At 48.6% G+C, this 20,280-nt stretch overlaps 23 protein-coding genes across 23 annotated transcripts; 11 read left to right on the plus strand and 12 right to left on the minus strand.

The window, feature by feature from the left end:
• Positions 1-45: 45 nt before the first annotated feature.
• On the minus strand, positions 46-1,674 carry OGAPHI_000209 (uncharacterized protein; the record flags this gene model as incomplete). The annotated part of the gene is made up of 1 exon (XM_046202942.1): positions 46-1,674. The coding sequence occupies one exon, from the start codon at positions 1,672-1,674 to the stop codon at positions 46-48; it is 1,629 nt and encodes a 542-aa protein (XP_046064682.1).
• OGAPHI_000210 (uncharacterized protein) lies at positions 56-789 on the plus strand (the record flags this gene model as incomplete). The annotated part of the gene is made up of 2 exons (XM_046202953.1): positions 56-87; positions 423-789. The coding sequence occupies 2 exons, from the start codon at positions 56-58 to the stop codon at positions 787-789; spliced, it is 399 nt and encodes a 132-aa protein (XP_046064683.1).
• On the plus strand, positions 848-1,381 carry OGAPHI_000211 (uncharacterized protein; the record flags this gene model as incomplete). The annotated part of the gene is made up of 1 exon (XM_046202964.1): positions 848-1,381. The coding sequence occupies one exon, from the start codon at positions 848-850 to the stop codon at positions 1,379-1,381; it is 534 nt and encodes a 177-aa protein (XP_046064684.1).
• A 724-nt stretch (positions 1,675-2,398) lies between the features above and the next one.
• Positions 2,399-3,291, minus strand: OGAPHI_000212 (uncharacterized protein; the record flags this gene model as incomplete). The annotated part of the gene is made up of 2 exons (XM_046202975.1): positions 2,399-2,689; positions 3,091-3,291. The coding sequence occupies 2 exons, from the start codon at positions 3,289-3,291 to the stop codon at positions 2,399-2,401; spliced, it is 492 nt and encodes a 163-aa protein (XP_046064685.1).
• OGAPHI_000213 (uncharacterized protein) lies at positions 2,420-3,928 on the plus strand (the record flags this gene model as incomplete). Its single annotated transcript, XM_046202986.1, has 1 exon — positions 2,420-3,928. The coding sequence occupies one exon, from the start codon at positions 2,420-2,422 to the stop codon at positions 3,926-3,928; it is 1,509 nt and encodes a 502-aa protein (XP_046064686.1).
• On the minus strand, positions 3,373-4,437 carry OGAPHI_000214 (uncharacterized protein; the record flags this gene model as incomplete). The annotated part of the gene is made up of 2 exons (XM_046202997.1): positions 3,373-3,853; positions 3,974-4,437. 2 exons carry the CDS (start codon positions 4,435-4,437, stop codon positions 3,373-3,375), a joined length of 945 nt encoding a protein of 314 aa, XP_046064687.1.
• Positions 4,438-4,693: 256 nt separating this feature from the next.
• On the plus strand, positions 4,694-4,987 carry OGAPHI_000215 (uncharacterized protein; the record flags this gene model as incomplete). The annotated part of the gene is made up of 1 exon (XM_046203008.1): positions 4,694-4,987. The coding sequence occupies one exon, from the start codon at positions 4,694-4,696 to the stop codon at positions 4,985-4,987; it is 294 nt and encodes a 97-aa protein (XP_046064688.1).
• Positions 4,988-5,149: 162 nt separating this feature from the next.
• On the plus strand, positions 5,150-6,238 carry OGAPHI_000216 (uncharacterized protein; the record flags this gene model as incomplete). The annotated part of the gene is made up of 1 exon (XM_046203019.1): positions 5,150-6,238. One exon carries the CDS (start codon positions 5,150-5,152, stop codon positions 6,236-6,238), a length of 1,089 nt encoding a protein of 362 aa, XP_046064689.1.
• A 37-nt stretch (positions 6,239-6,275) lies between these two features.
• OGAPHI_000217 (uncharacterized protein) lies at positions 6,276-7,883 on the minus strand (the record flags this gene model as incomplete). Its single annotated transcript, XM_046203030.1, has 1 exon — positions 6,276-7,883. One exon carries the CDS (start codon positions 7,881-7,883, stop codon positions 6,276-6,278), a length of 1,608 nt encoding a protein of 535 aa, XP_046064690.1.
• OGAPHI_000218 (uncharacterized protein) lies at positions 7,366-8,575 on the plus strand (the record flags this gene model as incomplete). The annotated part of the gene is made up of 2 exons (XM_046203042.1): positions 7,366-7,769; positions 8,134-8,575. 2 exons carry the CDS (start codon positions 7,366-7,368, stop codon positions 8,573-8,575), a joined length of 846 nt encoding a protein of 281 aa, XP_046064691.1.
• Positions 7,954-9,549, minus strand: OGAPHI_000219 (uncharacterized protein; the record flags this gene model as incomplete). The annotated part of the gene is made up of 1 exon (XM_046203053.1): positions 7,954-9,549. One exon carries the CDS (start codon positions 9,547-9,549, stop codon positions 7,954-7,956), a length of 1,596 nt encoding a protein of 531 aa, XP_046064692.1.
• Positions 9,550-9,646: 97 nt separating this feature from the next.
• Positions 9,647-10,429, minus strand: OGAPHI_000220 (uncharacterized protein; the record flags this gene model as incomplete). The annotated part of the gene is made up of 1 exon (XM_046203064.1): positions 9,647-10,429. The coding sequence occupies one exon, from the start codon at positions 10,427-10,429 to the stop codon at positions 9,647-9,649; it is 783 nt and encodes a 260-aa protein (XP_046064693.1).
• OGAPHI_000221 (uncharacterized protein) lies at positions 10,337-11,446 on the plus strand (the record flags this gene model as incomplete). The annotated part of the gene is made up of 3 exons (XM_046203075.1): positions 10,337-10,392; positions 10,501-10,756; positions 11,138-11,446. 3 exons carry the CDS (start codon positions 10,337-10,339, stop codon positions 11,444-11,446), a joined length of 621 nt encoding a protein of 206 aa, XP_046064694.1.
• Positions 10,493-11,587, minus strand: OGAPHI_000222 (uncharacterized protein; the record flags this gene model as incomplete). Its single annotated transcript, XM_046203086.1, has 1 exon — positions 10,493-11,587. One exon carries the CDS (start codon positions 11,585-11,587, stop codon positions 10,493-10,495), a length of 1,095 nt encoding a protein of 364 aa, XP_046064695.1.
• A 288-nt stretch (positions 11,588-11,875) lies between these two features.
• Positions 11,876-12,214, minus strand: OGAPHI_000223 (uncharacterized protein; the record flags this gene model as incomplete). The annotated part of the gene is made up of 1 exon (XM_046203097.1): positions 11,876-12,214. The coding sequence occupies one exon, from the start codon at positions 12,212-12,214 to the stop codon at positions 11,876-11,878; it is 339 nt and encodes a 112-aa protein (XP_046064696.1).
• Positions 12,000-13,469, plus strand: OGAPHI_000224 (uncharacterized protein; the record flags this gene model as incomplete). Its single annotated transcript, XM_046203108.1, has 1 exon — positions 12,000-13,469. One exon carries the CDS (start codon positions 12,000-12,002, stop codon positions 13,467-13,469), a length of 1,470 nt encoding a protein of 489 aa, XP_046064697.1.
• An 81-nt stretch (positions 13,470-13,550) lies between these two features.
• Positions 13,551-14,684, plus strand: OGAPHI_000225 (uncharacterized protein; the record flags this gene model as incomplete). Its single annotated transcript, XM_046203119.1, has 1 exon — positions 13,551-14,684. One exon carries the CDS (start codon positions 13,551-13,553, stop codon positions 14,682-14,684), a length of 1,134 nt encoding a protein of 377 aa, XP_046064698.1.
• Positions 14,685-14,689: 5 nt separating this feature from the next.
• OGAPHI_000226 (uncharacterized protein) lies at positions 14,690-16,645 on the minus strand (the record flags this gene model as incomplete). The annotated part of the gene is made up of 1 exon (XM_046203130.1): positions 14,690-16,645. The coding sequence occupies one exon, from the start codon at positions 16,643-16,645 to the stop codon at positions 14,690-14,692; it is 1,956 nt and encodes a 651-aa protein (XP_046064699.1).
• On the plus strand, positions 14,893-16,042 carry OGAPHI_000227 (uncharacterized protein; the record flags this gene model as incomplete). Its single annotated transcript, XM_046203141.1, has 3 exons — positions 14,893-14,905; positions 14,976-15,383; positions 15,486-16,042. The coding sequence occupies 3 exons, from the start codon at positions 14,893-14,895 to the stop codon at positions 16,040-16,042; spliced, it is 978 nt and encodes a 325-aa protein (XP_046064700.1).
• A 356-nt stretch (positions 16,646-17,001) lies between the features above and the next one.
• On the minus strand, positions 17,002-17,292 carry OGAPHI_000228 (uncharacterized protein; the record flags this gene model as incomplete). The annotated part of the gene is made up of 1 exon (XM_046203153.1): positions 17,002-17,292. One exon carries the CDS (start codon positions 17,290-17,292, stop codon positions 17,002-17,004), a length of 291 nt encoding a protein of 96 aa, XP_046064701.1.
• A 623-nt stretch (positions 17,293-17,915) lies between these two features.
• Positions 17,916-19,127, minus strand: OGAPHI_000229 (uncharacterized protein; the record flags this gene model as incomplete). Its single annotated transcript, XM_046203164.1, has 1 exon — positions 17,916-19,127. One exon carries the CDS (start codon positions 19,125-19,127, stop codon positions 17,916-17,918), a length of 1,212 nt encoding a protein of 403 aa, XP_046064702.1.
• A 145-nt stretch (positions 19,128-19,272) lies between these two features.
• On the plus strand, positions 19,273-20,142 carry OGAPHI_000230 (uncharacterized protein; the record flags this gene model as incomplete). Its single annotated transcript, XM_046203175.1, has 1 exon — positions 19,273-20,142. The coding sequence occupies one exon, from the start codon at positions 19,273-19,275 to the stop codon at positions 20,140-20,142; it is 870 nt and encodes a 289-aa protein (XP_046064703.1).
• On the minus strand, positions 19,735-20,124 carry OGAPHI_000231 (uncharacterized protein; the record flags this gene model as incomplete). The annotated part of the gene is made up of 2 exons (XM_046203186.1): positions 19,735-19,914; positions 19,996-20,124. 2 exons carry the CDS (start codon positions 20,122-20,124, stop codon positions 19,735-19,737), a joined length of 309 nt encoding a protein of 102 aa, XP_046064704.1.
• Positions 20,143-20,280: the final 138 nt, after the last annotated feature.

Raw genomic sequence — 20,280 nt, forward strand, 5'->3', positions numbered from 1 at the left:
ATCTTATCTTAACTAATTAACCTTTCCTAATAAACCAAGCGTAAATCATTCCAAAATGTCAATGACACCAAACGACTGTTCAATGCCGTATGGACCTGGTTCTTTCCAGTAGTCATTGTATGTGGACAAAATTGTGGTTTTAGAGCCGGCCTGTTCGAGGATACCTTTGATAGCGATTCTTTGATTTTCTTTGGACGGAATGTTTCCGCCGTTCTGGATTCCCTCGCTTGGGTATCCTGTCTCAAGAACCAGAACCTCTTGGTCGGTACAAATACCTTCGATCAAGCTGATCTGGCCAGAAACAAAGTTTCCAGCGTCTTCGGCGCTCGAGGAGCTGTCAAAGTAGGCGTGAGGGTTGATACCGACAAAGTCGATCTCTGAGTCGGTACAGAGACTGGAGTGTCTCTCGTACGAAACTGGAGGCTCTGCGGTGGTGACCTTTCCAGTGTATCCAGCCGACTTGAGCTTGGACTTGACAGAAGAGATCTTAGAAATCAAGTCGTCCACGGTACAGTAGCCGTTGTTGATGGCCTCGTTACCAACAACAAAGTAGGAGAACAGGTCCCAGTCGAAGCCAGAAGAAGAGTCCTGGACAGCGTCGATCAGGTCACTGACGGCGTCGTCGATGGAGTCGACACCATCGGACTGGATGTAGAAGCACTGATCAACCTTGATTCCCTTATCGGCACAAATTGGGAGCACGGTGGTGAGGTAGTTACAGTCGTTTCCGTAAATTCTCACCTCGTTGATTCCCTTGGACTGGATCAGAGCCAAGTCGCTCTTGACTGAGTCGTAGTCCTTGCACGAACCGGAGTCAGTGTAAGGAGAGTACACAATAGCAGATGGGATGATGGTGGAAACGGCAGAGGACGACGAGGTAGACGAGCTGGCAGTTGTGCTGGTCGAGCTGGTGGAAGAAGCTTCGGTAGACGAGGTACTTTTGGAGCTTGTAGTGGAGCTTGTAGAGCTGGAGCTGGTGGAACTCGATGACGTGGTAGAGCTAGTGGAGCTTGATGATGTAGTAGATGTAGAAGAGCTGGTGGAAGAGCTCTCGGTGGAAGCTTCACTGGAGGACTCAGAAGAAGCCTCGGTAGAAGACTCGGTGGAAGCTTTAGTAGAAGACTCGCTCGTGGCCGAGGTGGTGGTCACCGAGCTGGCAGAGGTAGAGGTTGCAGAAGTGGAGGAGCCGGTCTCGCCAGTAGACAAGTTTTCCACATCGACAGAGTTCACCAGATTGAAGTCCTCCGTGGAAACAGTGGCCGCACTGGAAGTCTGTTCAGCAGAAGTCACAGACGAAGACTCAGTCGTTCCTTGGCTCAAACTCGTAGAAGTGCTAGAAGTGCTGGTTGTAGTTGGCTCAGGACTGCTGGTCTGTGTCTGACTAGTTTCTGCGTCAGCTCCGCTAGTGGAGACGCTGTCTCCTTGGACAACAAGAGTGGTGGTTGGCTGTATAGTGTCAATATCGCTGCCGGAAGCAGTAGTAAGGAGTGTCTTGGTGTAAGAAACACCGTTGGAAATAAGAACCTCAACGATAGGTATGGTGGAGGTGACGGTATAGTAGTTTTCTTCCGTGGTGGTAACAGCTTGTGCTGTGTGCATTCGTGTAATGAGCACGGGCACTGGGGCAGATTGGACTGCGGCCAAGATTGTCAAAAGAGCGACTGAAAAACGCATAAGGAATGTATGAGTGAGTAAGTTGGCGTGAATTGATAACGAGAAATGGATAGGTATTTATACACCGAGATTGCAGGCTCGCAAGCCTTCGCAAACAGCTCGATTGCTTTGATCTCTGGTCGACAACAAAGAGATATGTCCATCGTTTCCATTGAAGTCCACATTATGCTACCAAAAGCAGACTGCTGTGATCGCTAGCCATCCAACATTTGCATTGTTCAGTATGCAATTGAAAATTTAGACCCTGCTACCAAAAAATGGCTGACACCCAAATCGGGAAATTCCGGGCTGTGCTGTGACCCAAAAGTGGCAGGAACAAGATACAAAACGGTACACGCTGTTATAGCCGGTAGCGACTAACGCCCGCAATTAACAAGTTGTGGTAGGACCTGACACCTGGAACACCACTTGTCGCTTTGATCACACTCTAAAATGTGTTGAGGTCTGTCAGGTACCAAGCAATTTAAATATAGTCTGTAATTAAACTACACAGTGTGAAAAACGGTCCAAGACTTGAGAATCTTGATTTTAAGCCCAACCTTTGGCTCGTCTAATTACCAACTCAGTCATTGCTTATTCTGATGATTTTCATAAGCTCCATTTAATATGTCCGTTTGGTAGCACATCCAAACCCAGCCCCCTCAGTAAGCTTTGGCGGTGTTAGCGGTGCACGGGTGTTTAACATTTTTTCTCCGAGTTGCCCAGCGAGGAGCAAAATATCTCCCTAGCGCGGAGTTGCAAAATTATGCTTCCTGAAATCACCTACGCTCCGCCCATCCCGATGGATGAGCCTCCTGCCAAGCAAGAGACTACCGACGACAGCTCCGAAGAAGAGGCCATCGGGTCGCCGTGGCCCATCATCCTCTTCAGCACGCTCATTGCTACTGGCGGTCTGATCTTTGGCTACGATATTGGAACCATTGGTGGAATGATCGACATGCCTGCATTCACCAGCACTTTTGGCGACAACACCACGGGCACACAGCCGGCGTTCTACAGCATCACGAAGGGAGCACTGATTGGAATTTCCAGCATGGGAGGATTCGTTGGTGGCATTCTTAGTATTCTTCTAATTACCCCCTTTGGATTGCGTCCCACGATTTTCAGCGCCGGTCTCATTTACGCAGTTGGAAACCTCATCACCTTCACCGCGAAAGTGTGGGTCCAGGTGATGTTTGGCCGTGCGTTGAACGGCATGGCCAACGGCATTGTTTGTGTCACGTGCCCGATGTTGATCAGCGAGCTGGCCCCAACCAACATGCGCGGCGGGATGATTTGTATCCAGCAGCTGCTCACCACAGTGGGGATCCAGATTGGGTCCGTCACCATGTATTTGAGTCAGATGTACTTCGACAACACCAGTTCTTTGCAATACCAGGTGCCGCTACTTGAAGGAATTGTCTGGGCCCTTGCTACGTGCGCTTTGATCTGGGTGGTGCCGGAGTCTCCGTACTGGTATTTGACCAGCCGCAAGCTCGTGGAGAAGTCCAAGGCGTCGGTGGCCAGAGCGCGGTCGCTTGGCGTCAACGACCCAGGAGTGCTGCGCATTGTGGCCATTATGTTCAACAACAACTCTGACGAGGACGAAGATGCAGCAAATAGAGAGAAACGGTCCATCAGAAAGGGACAGCCAAAGTATCTGTTGCGCACCCTGACTGGAATCAGCGTTCTGTGCTGTCAACAGCTCACGGGGATCAACTACTTCTTCTTTTTCGGCACCACTATTTTTGCAACCATCGGTCTAACCAACCCGTACTTGGTGCCAATTTTCTTCGGGTTCGTGAACTTGATATTTTCCGTTGTGTCGCTGTTCATCATCGAGCGATTCAACCGTACCACACTGCTGATGTCCGGATCGGTGCTGCTGGTCTCCTTCATGCTGATCTTCACCACCGTGAGCCTGGTCTCTGTCAACAACATGAACGTGGTGTCAGGTGTACTTATGGTGACGGTCTCGTGTGGATTCATCGGGGTGTTTGCTACAACGTGGGGCCCGCTGAGTGGGGTCGTGGTGTCTGAGCTGTATCCGATCTCGATCAAGGTCAAGGCAATGTCGATTTGCGGGTCGGCCAGTTGGCTGGTGACATTTGTCATGACACTAATCACCCCACCCCTTACAGAGCTATTTGGCTTTGGAATTGGGTTTGTGTTTGTGTTCTTCAACGCGCTAGGGTTCGCGCTGGTCTACTACCTTGTTCCAGAAACCAAGGGAATGCCACTCGAGAGACTCGACGAGCTTTACGAGCAACAATAATTACTGCTGAGTGTGTACACCTTATTCAATCTTCATTATCAATACTAACGGGAGGTAGCATGGACTTTCTGGAAAGCACCCTTAGCTTGTTGTTTAGAGATCTTGGCACCGGAGGCAACTTGAGCAGCCTTGTCAGCCTTCTTTTTCTCCTTTCTAGCTTGCTTCTTTTCCTTCTCCTTAGCAGCAGCCTCCTCTCTGGTGGCCTTTCTTTGCTCTGGCTTCAAAGAACGTCTTTGTTTGATCAAATCGAGAGAAGCACCGACAATTGCTCTTTGGTGCTTGACGGTCTTTCTGGATCTCTTCTTGGAAACCTCCTCGGTGATACCTTTCTTGTGGTGTCTTCTGAACAAAACAGTCCAGGAGATTCTTCTTGGGTTCTTCTTTTGGTGGAAAAGGGAGGCAGACTTGGAGTTCTGGAATCTGAACACCTTCGAGTCACCTCTCACAAACAGAGTACCTCTGCCCGGGTAGATCTTCGAGCCGGAGAATGAGTCAACTTCAACCTTCATCTTGATGAGAAAAGATTATTTGTGGTTGAGAAAAAAAGCTAAACGGTGTGAGAGGGTCGAAAAATTTTAGACACTGCTGGATGCGGCAATTTGGCTGTGACTGTGTTTTGGGACTAATATTTTTCACTAGCTCTGAAAAAAAACTCTTCACCACAACCTTAAGACCGGAGTGAATACACAGAGATGGTCAGTATCATTTCTCTCTGTCCGTAACTAACCTAGATAGGCACCAAAAGTTAAGAAGTCCTCAGACAACATGAACGCCAAGTTGGCCTTGGCCATCAAGTCGGGTAAATACACCCTTGGATACAAGTCCGTTGTCAAGTCTCTCAGACAAGGCAAGGCCAAGTTGATCATCATCGCTGGTAACACCCCTGTCCTCAGAAAGTCTGAGTTGGAGTACTACGCTATGTTGTCCAAGACCGCTATTTACTACTTCCAAGGTGGTAACAACGAGCTTGGTACTTCTTGTGGTAAACTTTTCAGAGTCGGAACCCTGGCTATCCTTGATGCTGGTGACTCCGACATCCTTTCTGCTGTCCAGAACTAATTTAGAAGGTAATAGCGACTAATTTAGATAATATCAGATCGGCTGAACACGCTGACATGCTTTGTAGTTGGTTTCTCTCCTGGCTTACGTAACTCCCCACCCACCCTCTTTGCTGGAACAAATATTTTTGCGGGGCGCATCGTCCACTTTTATTCTTTCGCCATGTCCAAGACTGAGAAGTACGCTTTGGATGTTTACATCCGTATGAATCTCGATGACGAGAGAGATTACTGTTTTGAGGTCAAGGAAACAGACACTTTTAGGGACTTGCTCAAAATCTTCGAGACTCTGCCTTTGACTCTCAATCCGTCTTTATTCTACAACAGAGTTCCGATCGGGTTCAAGATCTCCAGATGCCCTGGTATTCTCACCATGGAGGGAGGCTTGCTGTTTGGCCGTGAGGCTGCAGACGACAAATGGCTCACCACTGCTCCAAACGACGCCCTTGTTGTTTCGAAAGTCTGGCCTGGCCAGCTGTTGCATCCGATTTGGGAAGAACGTACTTTCCTGAAATACTCCATCACCGCAGCCTTGCTTACCTGGCTGTACACAGACTTGCCCGACTTTGTTTCTCCGACCCCGGGCATCGGGTTCACCACCATTTTGTGCAAAGCTACATGCAACTTGTTAGAAAAGTACTATAGTGCTGATTTCGCCGACCATCTCCGTGGCGAGCTGCTTTCGGAGTCTACTGTTTTGGTGCAATGCGTGTTTTTCGCCTTGAACTTCTTCAAGGTGCTGATTGTCTACTTTGCTCTCTACTTCGGAGCCATCAACCCGTACTCATTCACCGAAAAGGCTCCTCAGGTCACCAGAGAGGACCTCGTGGCAATTGGGTGGACCGGTGCCAAAAAGGCCACTTTGGAAAACTTCAGAGAATCTTACAGATCGTATAGAATCGACCAGGCAGGCGGTGTTTTGAAAGCACACCAGGCAGGTCTGCTGACTAAGTTGTCCACCACCACCGTCACTCTCGGACCAGAAGAGGGCTTCAACACCCCGCTAGACCTCATGGGAAAAATCACTCTTCAACAGCTGGAGAAACAGGACAAGTTCCAGCTTTCGCTTGATCTACTGAACGCTCAGGAAAAGCTCGTCCATGACGAACTCAAGGACCTGGACGACAAGGAGTTTACTTTGCGGTACAAAAAGTTCAGATCTCTGGGTCCTTTCAAGACCACCCCTGAAATCGAAAAGATCGTCCAGCACAGATTCGAAATTGAGGCGGAAAAGGAATCTAAAAAGTCTTGATGTAAATCATTTCAGCAATCATTAATACTTCCAAGTGCTAATCTAATATAATGTCGTCAGCGTCGTTGGATTTCGACTTGAAAAATGGTAGTTTTAAAGCTTGGTCGGCAGTTATGCGCTCGTTGTGGTTCAGCTTCAAACACAGTTCGAGCAGCTCCAGAGCGTCGCCATACTGCGTTCCAAGCTTGGTTGGCAATGGACGGCCTTTTTTGTCCAGTGCACTTAGTAGCTCCCATGCGGGAGAGTCATCTGCCAGAGTGTCGCCCTGTTTGGCCTCAAGCAAAATGGACGTGTAAAGCAAAGCACCGAGAGACTGCACAGACTCGATCTTGGGCAAGTTGCTTTCGAGCCCCAGCCCGTGCAACTGCGAGCATTTGCGCATCTGATTTAGCCCGAATATGCTCGTGATCTCGACCAGCGCAGCCGTATCATCGGTGGAGTTGAAGAATGGGAACCGTCTGGACAGCAGAGTCAAAAGCATCACGCCTGCAGACCAGATATCCACCTTGACCGTTTGATTCGCACATTTGAGCAGAACCTCAGGTGCTCTAAAACCACGAGTTCCAGCTCTGTTTGCGCGTCTCCCCGGTCTACGGTCGTCTTTTAGGTACCCCTTTGCCGGGAATGCATTAGCAGGCGCAATCTCGTCCGCAGAAGCTCCTCCTTGGAAGCACGGACATGCAGAATAGTCAAGCTCTGCTTCTTTTTCTGCCAATCCAAAATCAACTAGAACTCCCTTTCTGGATAACGGATTGTACAGGAAGTTTGTGGGCTTGATATCTCTATGGATAATCTTCTTCTCGTGCACAAAGCTCAAAGCCGTAAACAGTTCGTGCATGTAAATCTTAATTCCAGACAGTGGTATATCTCTGTAGAAATCGCGGAAGTCGGCGTGCTTGTAGAAGGGAAGAACTGCGATCACTTGGTCTTCGTACCGGATGGCGTCAATGAGTGGAGCCACGTTGGGACATCCCACGAGGCTATGCAATAATTGAAGTTCGTTGTAGATTCTGGATGGAGACGAGGTCACATAGATACGTTTCAGTGCGACAACAGGAACATCGAGCTTGTGTGTTGGCTTATTAACTCTGTTCTTTGCTGGAGGAGAGCTCCACAAAGTGTGGCCCATGCTGGTTTCGGAAACTCGTTGCAAGTCGTACGCCTTGTACACGGTCGAGAAAGTGCCTTCACCAATCTTGTCGATCAACTTGTATCTGGAAGACAGTCCCGGGAACGATTTGACCAGCGAGTACAGTTCCTGCCTCACCTCCATCGACATGGATTCGTCAGAGTCTGATTCTTCTTCTTCCTCCTCCTCCACCATAGAGGACTCCGTTTGTTGTTCTTCCGTCTTGACCGACTCCGGAGCCTTCAAAACGGCCTCAGACAGCTTTTCAGGCTTCTCAGACGATATCAGTATCGAGTCGGCCTCAGTGCTAATCTGCGATTTCGTGTCTGACTTTGTTTCCTCTTTCGGGTCCTCACTGGTGGCCTGGGAGTTGGATAAGACAGAAGGACTCTTCCGGCCGAAGTTCGGCGGCATTCGCAGAACCAGCCGCTTGTTGAGCTTCAGACGCGGCTGGGTGCGAACGGGCGTCCGATCTGCCTCGTTCAGGTTTCTCTTTTTCCCCGGAATCGAAGTCATTAGTTACACTTTTTCTTGTTTGTGTATTTATTTTGATCTACGCGTAAATAAAATATTACGTCAGCTTATACTACTCACTGGGAGAGGTAGCCTTGAGTTTGAGCAGCGCGATTGAGCTTCGGGCCTTGGCCACAAGCGCAAGAAGTTCCTGATGGTCCTCTGGAGGTAATGGTCCTGAAATTCGACGTTGTAAGGCATGCAGCTCGTTGATTCGAGTCTGGTCTCCGTGGCCACCACAGATAATCACCAGCGAGTTAGTTGGGAGACCCTGGTACAATCTTTTGATGTTTGCGTCCAGATCTGCCTCCTCCCGCAAACGGATCAAGAAAAGTTCATGGTTATCCACGTTTTTCAGCAAAGCGTCCACCGCCTCCTCGTCGGAAGAAACATACACGCGCTGCTCGTTGAAAAACTCGTTGCCTCCAAAATTGATGCTCATGCCTGACTTTGGCACTTTCTTGTCGTCAACCTTGTACTTTTTGTATGTCCGGGACAGCATTCTAAAAATGGACTCTTCAGAGATTAGCTTTCCATGTCCTTTACCCTTTTCGAGCTTGAGCTTCACCAGATTCATACAGGCTCTGCAGTCTTCTGTGGGGTCGTGGCCATCGTCGGAGTTTTGGATGGATCTTTGGAGGAACTCCTCCGCCAGTACCTTTAGAGACGGCTTAAGCGGCGGGCCTTTGGCATGATCAAAACAGAATGCCGTGTCTATGATTCGTGGGTGCGAGATCTTGAGTACTTTGAGGTCTGAGTTCAACGAATGGCCAATCAGATAGTCTTTGCTGGAAACGGTTTCCAAAATCCGCTGCTGGATATCTTGCAAGGTGGTTGTCACGTTTTCGAGCGATTTCGCGTCAACACCCGAATATTGCGTCTTATAGTCGATGATCTCCTCCTCTGGCTTGACAAACTCGGTGAATACAATGTTGTCGTCTTCATCGGTCACAGATATCCTTGTCAGTGCTATCCCCGAAGCAACATCACACATCTCACAGTCGAGAGCAAGAGCACGAGGTTTAGTTCCCAGATCCTTGGTTCTGAGGTAGCTCGAGTACTGCGAAACGGACTCTTTCGTGCATCCTGGAATGTCAGGGTGGATCGGGTACTCGTTAGTGCTTAGTGTATGGAAATCCAGCACCAAGTCAGAGTAACAAATCTTCTGTGAACTCAGCTCCTCAACAAGAGCTCGTTTGGTCTTTGCTTGGATGGTTCGTGACGAAAGCGTAGCTGCAATAGAAAACAGGTACCTGTTGCTACCAGGAGTCATGATAGGAATTAATTTGGAAAACTCCGAGGAGACAAACGGCATTTTGGTTGAGTCCAAAACGTCCAGCTCGGTGGTCAGATCGCTGATGTCTTCGTGGCCAAAAGTGTGGTAATTAAGCGATTCGGCAAGAACAACAACGACCTTGTCTATGGATTTCGAGTTGTCTAGCCGCACAAATGCCGGACCCGGCGATCCCGTCAACACAGCGGAGATCAGACTCTGAATATTGTCTAGTTTTACTGGTTTCTTTGATGTTCGCTCTTGGAGACTGAGATCAATAGTCAAGACTGGAGGTTTCAGTGCAGAACGCTTGATCCGTTTATTTTTGTGTCCTGAAGGGAACGGCCGCTCATTTGAACTCACACCCGCATTGTTATTTGTGGTCGAATTTTCCATTGAAGCGGGCTGGAGGGGATGTGCTGCAAACGTGGGCCTGGGCTTTTGATTCCAATCAAGAAAAGTCCTGGACTAAATTAATTTTCAATATCTTCCCTTACACAGCCGTAAAGATACCTTTCAGGAAGTCCTGGTATTTTTGTCTAAGATTGGCTGTTTTCTGGACGGGATGACTGGTTTCTGACTCTGACAGTGATGGGGGAGACTGCCATCGGTTCCATTTTTCAAGATTCTGTTCGCACTCGAACTTATCGTTGATGATTCTGATCTTTCCTATGGAGTCTGTTCCGTACGGCACAAATATGGCGTCAAAGTCCTCAATGCGAATATCGGGCGAGTCCAGAAGGAGAGACCTGAAGTTGCTTCTGGTCTGCCCCCGCTGGTGGTACACTGTAGAGCCGTTGTAGTTCATCATGATCAGTCGCACCAACTGCTGCAGAAATTCGATCTGCGGCACGCTTTTCACGTTGTAGTCCACCTTGGCAACGTCGAACACCACAGCCACGCGCTGTGCCTCTGGGAATTCGTCGATCCACGGTTTCAGCTGCCGTGTCACTCTTTGGAATATGATTTCTTCAGTCTGAGCGGCTCGGAGAGCCTCAAACGCGTCCAGAAAGTGGACCACAAGCGACTTTGCTACACGCGGGCCAATACTGGTAAAATAATCGGGCTCAAAAGGCCCGGGAAACGAACGGAAGTTCAACTTGACGTCCCCCAGATCAACATAATGGACCCCGTATGGATTCACGCTGATCTCGTTCACGCCAAACTCAGATAAAAACTCAACATGGTGTCGCGTGGTCCCACCCAGCAGCAGCACGTCCTGGTCGAGTCGATCGTCCTGTGCCACAGAGTCCAGGATATCCTTGAGTGTAGTCATGTTTATATTAAATTCCTGGCTGTGAACAAAAAAATAAAGTTATGTAATCCATAATTAGGATGTCTATTTAGAATTGTCGTTAAAGTCGACTTTGCGTCTTTCCGAGATGCCGGCGGTATCTCTTTTGACTCTGTTGAACATGGTGACTTGGTAGTTGAAGATGAAGTCGACAATGACCCAAGACCAGGAGTTATGTGCCGGCAGGGGCTCGTAGAACTCCGAGGCTATCTTTTTCAGAGCAGGGAGCTTGCTCCAGGCCACGAACGGGAAGTCGTGGTGCTCGTTGTGGTATCCAACGTTCCAGGTGACCAGGTTCAGGAGCCCGTAGTATGAGTATGTCTCCAGGGGCGGTGTGTCGATGAACTTTTTGTAGATCTTTGGAGGATCAAAGATGTAGTGTTCGGAGACGAAATGGCCTGCTGTTGGGTGTAAAGAGCCGGCGAAGAACGACGACATGATGAAATACCACAGCGAGTTCGACGACCAGTACTTGACAACGAGGAGATCCACGAATAGCTGGGTAACCACGTTCAACAGATGGATAACTGTGAATTTCACCTGAGTGATGAACATGGGTCTCAGGGCATAGAATAGGATTTGAAACGTGGCGAAAAAGGCCTTACCCAGCACATTCGAGAGCAAGATCGCCTCGAATCGCGTCGGGATGTCGGTATCGTACACCTCGTCACCCAGAAATTTGTGGTGCAGTTGGTGGTATGGCTGGAACGAAGCACTGTAAGGGATTCCGATCGGGAGGTTCGTGACTATGGAAAAAAGACGGTTATGCAGGGGCTTTTTGAATCCCAGATTATGGGACAGTTCGTGGATGCAGAGGAAACAGTTCTGGTTGCAGGTACCTCCGATAATGTACGCAAGGGCCAGAAACTTGTAGCTGAACGGGCTGGTATTTCTGAGGTAGTATGCGATTCCGAACTGGAGACCAACAACCATCAAAGAAATGTACTTGGTGAGCGGTTCATGGCCACACAGCTTGGTGACTGTTGGGTATTTTTGTAGGATGAGTTTGCGTCTTTTTGAGTGGGGGTCCTTCTCGTTCGTCCAGTAGAAATCGAGCGTCTGCGTGATATCCACCTGGTCGATCACCGGCGGGGTGGTCTTGTGTGTTGTTTTCGCTAATCTGTGAGTAATCTCAGACATAACAAAGACAAATGTTCCTCAGATCTACACGTTTTTCTCTTACGATATACGATCGGGTGGGAGGTGTGGCTATTTAGGTGCGAGATCAGGCAACTTGGCTGGATTGCCAGGATTGGGTGGGAGGTGGAGCTGGTACGGCGAAGAGCAACTCCAGCAGCTATCACAACACCCAGTTTTACTATACTCCCCCCTGCTCGACTGATCCCCCATTCAGTACTCCCCCCTGCACAAGTACTTGTCTGCCCCCAGACCTTTTACCCTGCCGACAAAAAAAATTTACTCGACACATTACCCGACTTGCAAGCCGGCTTCCCCTCTCAAAATGCTCACCTTTAAACGCCTGCACCGTTCGTCAATGGCTCGATCTGTTCCTCGTCTTGCAGCGCTTAATTTGCAACTTGTTTCAAGTCGAATGAACTCCACATCTGCACCTGAGGTCGAATTCTCGATCAAAAACCGGACCCGGATCATCTCGCTCAACAGACCGGCCAAACTCAACGCCATCACCACCAACATGTGCGACGAGATTGTTCCCCGGCTGGTTGAGTTCTCGCGGTCGGACGTCAACGACATGATCATAATAAACTCCAAGTCTCCAAAGGCGTTCTGTTCTGGAGGCGACGTCATCCAATGTGCAAAAAACAACCTTGACAAACAACCATTGAAGAGCGTCGAGTTCTTCCAGAAAGAGTACAGTCTGAACTACTTGCTTTCTGTCTTCAACAAGCCCGTTGTTTCCCTCGTGAAGGGCATCGTGATGGGCGGGGGTGTTGGATTATCTGTTCATGGTCCATTTAGAGTTGTTTGTGAATCAACCCGGTTTGCCATGCCAGAAACCAACATTGGTTTCTTCAGCGACGTGGGAACCTCGTTCTGGCTGCCTAAGCTGGACGGAAACCTCGGTTACTACCTTGCTTTAACGGGAGACGAGCTGTTTGGTCTCGACACCCTGATTGCCGGCTACGGTACTCATTACGTTCCTTCCCACAAACACGAGGCTCTCACCAAGAGACTGACTGCTTTGGAGCTTCCGCAGCTTGCTGCTAACAAGGACATCTCCTTTTTCGAGGAAAACGACTTCCCTACTTTGATCAGCGAGGCTATTGAGGAGTTCACTGAACAAATTCCTTCGAACCATAAGTTCAAGTACTCTGCGGAGGAGCTCGACACCATTGAGACCTGTTTCAACCCAGACACACACAAGACCGTGGAGAAGGTGATTGAGGCTCTGGTGAACGACGGAAGCGAGTTTGCGCTGAATACAATTAAGAAGCTCGAGGCCAAGTCGCAGATCTCTTTGAAGCTGTCCTGGGAGCTGCTTTTGTCTTCCAGAGACTCCACGATCCACGGTGCTCTGTCGAACGAGTTGAATGTTGCTGCCAAACTGATGCTCGACTACAAGCCAAACGATTTCAACGAATACATTCTCAAGAACCTGATCAACAGAAACGCATCCAATCCTGAGGACAAGGAACTGCATCCAAAATACGCCACCCTGACCGACGTTCCAGAGAAGCTGATCAAGTCGCTGGTCTCCAGAGATAACTACCAGCCTGATGAGAACGGTGTTTTGTCGCCGGAACAGACCATCGAGTCCCTGGAGGCTCTCAAGGTGTCCAAGTTTGAGGACTGTCCTAAGCTCGTGCGCGACTACGACACGTACCCATGGCAGATGGGTCTCCCTACCCAGGAGGAGATTGAGAAGTACATCAAAGGAGAGGACGACTCGAACAGAAAGTACTCTGTCACTGCCAAGGAGGCTGGTAAGTACTTTATTGGTAAGTTTGGCAACAGAAACGGGGTTGTTTACAAGGTTAAACACGTTTTGGATAGAAAGACCAAGCCTAATGAGTACGGCAGCGAGTACCTCGAATGGAAATAATGTATATAACTAAGATCTGACACTCAAGCTGGTAGTCTGCAGTTTAAATGACCTGCATAACCGAAAAAAATATTTAAATTCATGGACTACGGCACTCCCTTGTACCAGTTGCCACTGTCGGAACACTGGTTATTGATTATAACCAACCGGGGCTACAAGTTCTACTTCAATTCCAATGAGCTGGTCTCATACTGGGAATTGCCCGAGTCATGTGTGGCCGAGCTGGACGAAATGAAGCGTAAGAAAAACGAAATCTTGTTACTGATAGGAGTCGCCAGAGGAGCCAAGGTGGACGACTCACGTGCAGGCGACCTGAACGAGCTGTTGCACGGAGAACGATACCCGCGAGACGTGGTGGAAGAGACTGCACAGAAAATCACGTCCCCTGAGGAAGAGAGCACTTCAGCGTCGTCAAACACAGCCAAAGATGGAATCTCGCTAGGCTACGAGTCGGACAGCGAGCAGGAAGCCGAGTCGTCTTCGTCTGGCGAGTTCAACGTGGCGGCAGGCAAGCCTTCCGACCACGAGTCAGAGCTGGAGTCGGAGAGAGAGCCGGAAAACGAGTCGGAGTCGGACTCAGACTCGGAATCAGATGATGCGGTAGGACTTAATATGTCGGATTTGGAAGATTATCAAGAAGACTCGTCAGACGCAGCGGAGCGGTTCTACGATATGTGTGTGCGCTACAAGATCAACCCGTACTCGTCGTACGATTTGGAATACGAAAAGTTCATTAACGATCCCGTCTACTTTGAGATCGACGATGATGAAAAACGAAGGTCTTTATTTGATCGATGGTGTACACAGGCAGCCAACGCGCAGGACAAGGTGGACCAGTCAACGTTGGCGGTGGTGGGATTTTGCAAACTGTTGGTGAACAATGGCGTGAACTTTAAATATTATTTGGAGTTCAAACGCAAGTTCAAATCTGCCCCCGAGTTCCAGGCTATCGACTCTGACAAGCTGCGAAATAAAATCTTCAACAAGTACATCGAGTTCCGAAAAAGCGACAAGCTGGCGTTTGTGCTCCATGCACTGAGAAAGAGCGGAAAACTGGTGGTGCTGACCCGAAAAATCAACACCAACAAACCACAGAAACTGCTTGACTTCTTGAGCCAATCCAACTTTAATATACAACGAGACATTGTGGAGTTCAACTTTTTGGACCAAGCCGACCAGACCACTCTGTTGGAACAATTTTTGGCTAATGCTTAATATATTCAACATCCCGTGAGTTTGTTCTTTGGGAACGAGTAGCCAGCATCCTCCCAGCTCGTCATGTTCCAGTCTTCATATGCCTTAGGATGGTCGTTGATGTAGTCGTACGTTGGGTATCCTGAAGGATCACACGTCACACTCACAGAGTCGTTAGGTTGGTAGATTCTCACATAATCGATTTCCATCGTGACTGGGAACGCAATAGATGGCCAGTCAATGTAGGCCCAGTTGTTCGAAATACCCAAGTTCAAAATCATCGACATTGGTTCCTTGGAAATTCTTCTCCAGTCGATGTTACCGTTAGGAGCCAAGGCATATGCATGGACAGTCATCGTTGGGTCATCACCAACAAACCATCTCAAATATCCATCGTCGTTGTCGTTCAGGTACTCGTAGGCGTATTTTTGGAAGCGGTGTGTGGAGTTTCCAAACTGGTACCAGGTTGTGTTCAATGTTGTTGTTGCCGAAAGAGCCTGTTGATAAGGTCCACCGGTATATGTGTTGACGGAGGTGACAGAAGCATTGTAAATTTCCACAAAGTTGTAATCTGGGTAATACCAAATATCCATAGGAGCCAGCTGAAGAGACTGAGAAGCAACACCGTTTCCGGCGGTAGTGTCGACTTCACCTTCAATGATATCGATTTCAGGCGCGCCTCTTCCAACACCTTGGTTAGGATGGTCCTCGCCGTTACAGGTACAGCTGTTCAATTTTTGTCCCGGCAAATATGAAATTCCATCTGGAGAAGATTGGTTAGCAGTGATACCAGCATCACATGCTTCATAAGAATACGGCCAGACACCTTCGGTGGTAGCCATGTATCCTGGACGACCAAGATTACCCATAGACCACATACCTGGCCACAGTCCACTGACGTTACCGTAGTTTGGGAATTTAGCAGAAACTTCCATAACACCTTGGGTAAAGCACATTCTGTTCCAGGAGTGAAGCATACCGGATCTGTAGAACAGGTTGTGGTTCTTGAAGGCGTCCATACGAAGCTGCAAAGTACCGTTGGAGGTGGTCACAGCGTCGGGGTCGTACCATTCAAGATCCTGAGTAGCGGCGTAATGGAAATCAGGAGCGTACCAGAACTGGTCATCACCATCGTAGAAAGTACGTCCCTCAGCAGCAAATTCATCACTGAAAACGAGAGACCACAAACTACCATCCTTTGCTTTTCTGGTCTTTGCGCTGTCTGGAGTGTCACTGTCGACCAAAGATGTTCTAATGGCACTGAGCTGTGGATACACGTATTCCGACAACACGGTGTATGTATCATGATAAGGCTTGCTGTCCAAGTGGTCGGTAACTCCTGTGAAGGTAAGAGCGGGCCAGACAACGAAAAGACATAATAGACCGAGTCCGAGGACAACACATCCAATTAAGGCACTTAACGAACGTTTATCCATGTTTTTGAGGTCGTGTTTGAATCTGTGTTTATCATACTGCTCGTCTGCAATAGGGTCTGGGTTGTGTAGGTAGTCATCCTCCTCCTTCTCGTCGATATGGAGAGGGAAAGAAGATGCTGGGTATCCTCCAAACGGAGAAAAATCTGTGTCAACCAAAAATGGATTTGAGGATTTCTCAGAGTTCTGAGAAGAAGAGTCGCTGTAGCGCTTTCCTTGGAATGGATCTGAACCAGTACCGTTGGAACCAGTCGACACAGCTCTCGAACCGGTCAGTCCTTGAGGGTACCGGTCGTAGTCTAGAGGCTGCGTGGTGAGGTTGTTGTTGGAGCCAAAAGGGTTTATGATAGACGAAGAAGAATCACGATAGTTTCCGTCATAGCTCAAAAACCGTTTCTGGTCGTCGTTCACCTTGGAACCGTTGGAGTTGGAGGAAGACTCGTCGTAGCTTTGCGACTCATACTCTTGGTTAAACGGGTCCGTGGTGGAGCCCTCACTGGAGTTGGATTCCATATGTGGTGACCGAGAGGTCAAGTTACGGGCTGCCATATCTCAAAGTATGTTTTTCCAATAACAGATTCCTCCTGCTTGTCCTAAGAAACGATATTTGTTTTTGTTCTGCATTTCCTGTGCCTATTTTCAGTCGTGCGCGTTGGAGAATTTTTTTTCATGCGCCTTTACACCACGCAGATCCTCAAGGGCTAGCTACCGTGATCACGAGACGTGGTTCAGGGAGAAGGTGTACGTGAGATGGACAACGCGCTCACTATTGGCGTGTAGTTGCCAAGGCTACGCACGATGTTAGTTACAGACTCATCAAAAAGGTGGTCTATGCTTAGTTCCACTATTTTTAGTAACATATTTACAAACGTTCGAAACACAGCTGACATAATCGCGTCAAGCAATCATTCGTCGTGTTTGGACTGATCTCGTGCGTAGGTCAAAAGCGTGAACCCAGCAACGCCTAACAAAATCGAGCTAGACATGATCTTGAACACCAGGTCCGGTATTCCCATCGATTTCTCGTCTCTCGGCCCCCACTCTCCGTAACTGATGTAGTAGATGGCTTTTTTCTCGTCCTGGGTCAGATAGGTCCATGCAAACTCCTGCTTGACCTTGAGATAGTTAATGATGTCCTGCTGAGCGTCTCCCGCAAGTTTGTTCCACCGAGCTGGAAGATTACTCACGTCCATCATATATTCTTCTTCAACCTCCGACGAGAGCCCTCTCCGGCCAATGAGGGCAATATGTGTGCAGCCAGATTGGCGAAACGTCGAGCGGCTGAGCGACAGACCCGTCCGCGGCACAGTTTTCAGCCTCCAAAGCGAACTAGACATGGTGAAGAATAATAATTTACTGATTTATTTTTCAGGTGTCAGGTGTTACTGTTTGAAGACAGCAGGAACTCGTTGCAAGGGTATCTGAAGACTGTGCGGAGCAGACTGGCAGGGAATAAGGTAATGGAGCAACCAGTTTCAGGGTGTTGGCTTGGTGTTAATGCGTTGATATTTCTTGCGGTGCCAAGGAACTAGATTGGTCTTGCTACCATCGACCAATGACAACTCTATGAGTACAGGTGAGGGAGCTAACCGCTAGCACGACCGACGGCGCTGCTCATTATTATTCTTTGGGTTTCCGCCTTTTGCTCCATAAACATAACTCGTTAGACAACTAGTGTAAATAATATATATGAAGTAAATAGCTACAAGGCATTCAACACGTCCAGCGACGTGGTTGGCCAATAAAGTAACGTCTCTGGGTTCCGTTATTGGCTGGGCCTATAGTATACCACTTTCCATTGTCCGTGACCGGAACCGCTCTACTCAAGGCGTTTGTCAATTTGGTTCTGGTGGGGAAAGATCACTTGCGAGTAGTGAACTCCGCGAGGGAACGACTTTGGGGACTTGGCATTTGGATACAGGTCGCTCAGTTTTGCGTCGGGCAGTTTCGTGGAGTTGCGCACCTCATTCCCTTCATTGTCGATCGAGTTGCACAAAGAGCCGTTTTTGAAGTTGAGTCCGTTCGAGGTCAGGGCAGGATCGCTGACCTGAATTTTGACCGATTTGAAAGGGTCCTCGTCATTAACGTTGAGCGTTGTGAAGTTTGCAAACGTGGCAAACTTGCGAAATTGCGGTTGTAGGAGCGAGCTGTCAATGTCTCTTTTTGGGATCCGAGTGTTTGTGCTAAACAGATCGTTAAGGTTGAGCCTGGAGTTAGCGAATGCAGGTAAAACGTCGATGGATCGTCCGTCTTGATTGATTTTGGTGCAGGTGTTTGTGTTCATGTCTTTCACGGAGCAAAATGCAGAGTGTGACAGGTCAAATGATCCAACAAACTTGATCCATCCCCGCGCAAAAATGTCAAATAGGGTGGACTTTGAATTTTTCTGGCTCTCGGCAAACACCATAATAAACACAGGAGACTTGATGTCCAGCTTGGAGTCTCCGTTGTAGTAGAGGAGTCCGTTGTTCGACTCTTTCCTAACACTGGTGATGAAACTGCCAAAATCTTTTTTGGCGCTCAAGTATTTGAACGGTAGCAGCAGACTGTAGTCCACCAGTTGGTAGCTCTTATTAATGTCAAACGGAACAGATAGCTTCATGGTCGAGATGGACGAGGGACCAACGCTGGACTGAGTATTAAACAAGAACAATGCCTTTGTATCTGGAGGCAGCACAATTGGGTCCTTGGCCGAGTCTCCACTCAACCCAGAAAGATCAAAGCTTTTAGCTGTTTGGGCCATCTTCTTGAGGCCTAGTTTGTTCCATTTATTAATGTCCATTGTTTCCTTTGTGATGAGCACTCCACTGGACTTAAGCTTATCCAGGGTAGACGAGTACTGACTCATTTCCTGGTCGTAAATGTTCTTGTTGGGAAAGTCTGGCTGGACATCGGCGAGTTTCGGGGTAGCTTCTGAAACTCGCGGAGACGAGGGCTTGTCGGGGAGTCTGGCTTTTTTCAACGGCAGAACGGTTCCACTGCTAAATGCTGCTAAAAGCAACAAACAAACGAGTCTCAGCAGACACTTCATTATTCCAAGGAGAAATAGACGTTTAAAAAAGGATCAATACCGATCCCCAAAACTTGTGCGCGGTAGAAAAAATTAGGCGCCCGGTGGTGGGTGGGTGGGTGGTGGAAAAGTGGAAAAAAGTTGGAAATATTTCATTAGATACAATATGGTGGGAATCTGGAGATCCAGTTTGCGCCAGACAGGACGTCTTTCAAGACAATTCGGCACGAGCCGTGCTGTCCGGGACGACCAAATGACCCACTTTGGTTTTAAGACGGTGCCTCAGGACCAAAAGGAGTCGCTAGTGAGAGGAGTGTTTTCTTCTGTTGCCTCGAAATACGACGTGATGAACGACGTGATGTCGCTCGGTATCCACAGACTGTGGAAAAAACATCTGATTGAGAAATTGGACTGCGGAATGAGACCAAACTCCTCAGACCCGCTCCATTTCCTTGACGTGGCCGGTGGAACAGGCGATATTGCGTTTGGGTTGCTGGACCACGCCAAACAGAAGTACGGAGACAACGAGTCCACCATGGTCGTTGCCGACATCAACCCAGAGATGCTGGCCGAGGGAGCAAAGAGATGTCTGTCTACAAGCTATGCTAACTCGCCAAGAATCCAATTCCTAGAACAAAACGGTGAAAAGCTCGACGCTATCGAGGACAACTCCAAGGACGTTTACACCATCGCTTTTGGTATCAGAAACTTCACCAACATCCAGGCCGGTCTTGACACCGCCTACCGTGTTCTCAAGCCGGGAGGAATCTTTGCATGCCTGGAATTCTCCCAGGTTGACAACCAGGCGCTCGACTACATCTACCAAACCTACTCGTTTTCGCTGCTACCTTTAATGGGCCAACTGATCGCTAACGATAGAGACTCGTACCAGTACCTCGTCGAGAGTATCCAGAGATTCCCTAACCAAGAAACGTTTGCCAACATGATCAGAAAGGCCGGTTTCTACGTGCCAGGCAAGGGATACGAGAACCTCACTTTCGGAGTGGCTGCCATCCATATTGGTGTCAAGTTGTAAAAAAGCGAGGCCCAGACACCCCAGTGCTCGTAACCACAAACAGTATATAAAGAGAAAAAATTGCAAACATAGAAAGTATCCTTATGCAAGGGCATTACGTGTATCAGTGAGGATTCGTCCGAGATCATGTTTTTGCTG

Source organism: Ogataea philodendri (assembly GCF_020536065.1).
Source record: "Ogataea philodendri strain CBS6075 chromosome Unknown scaffold9, whole genome shotgun sequence".
NCBI lineage: Eukaryota > Fungi > Ascomycota > Pichiomycetes > Pichiales > Pichiaceae > Ogataea > Ogataea philodendri.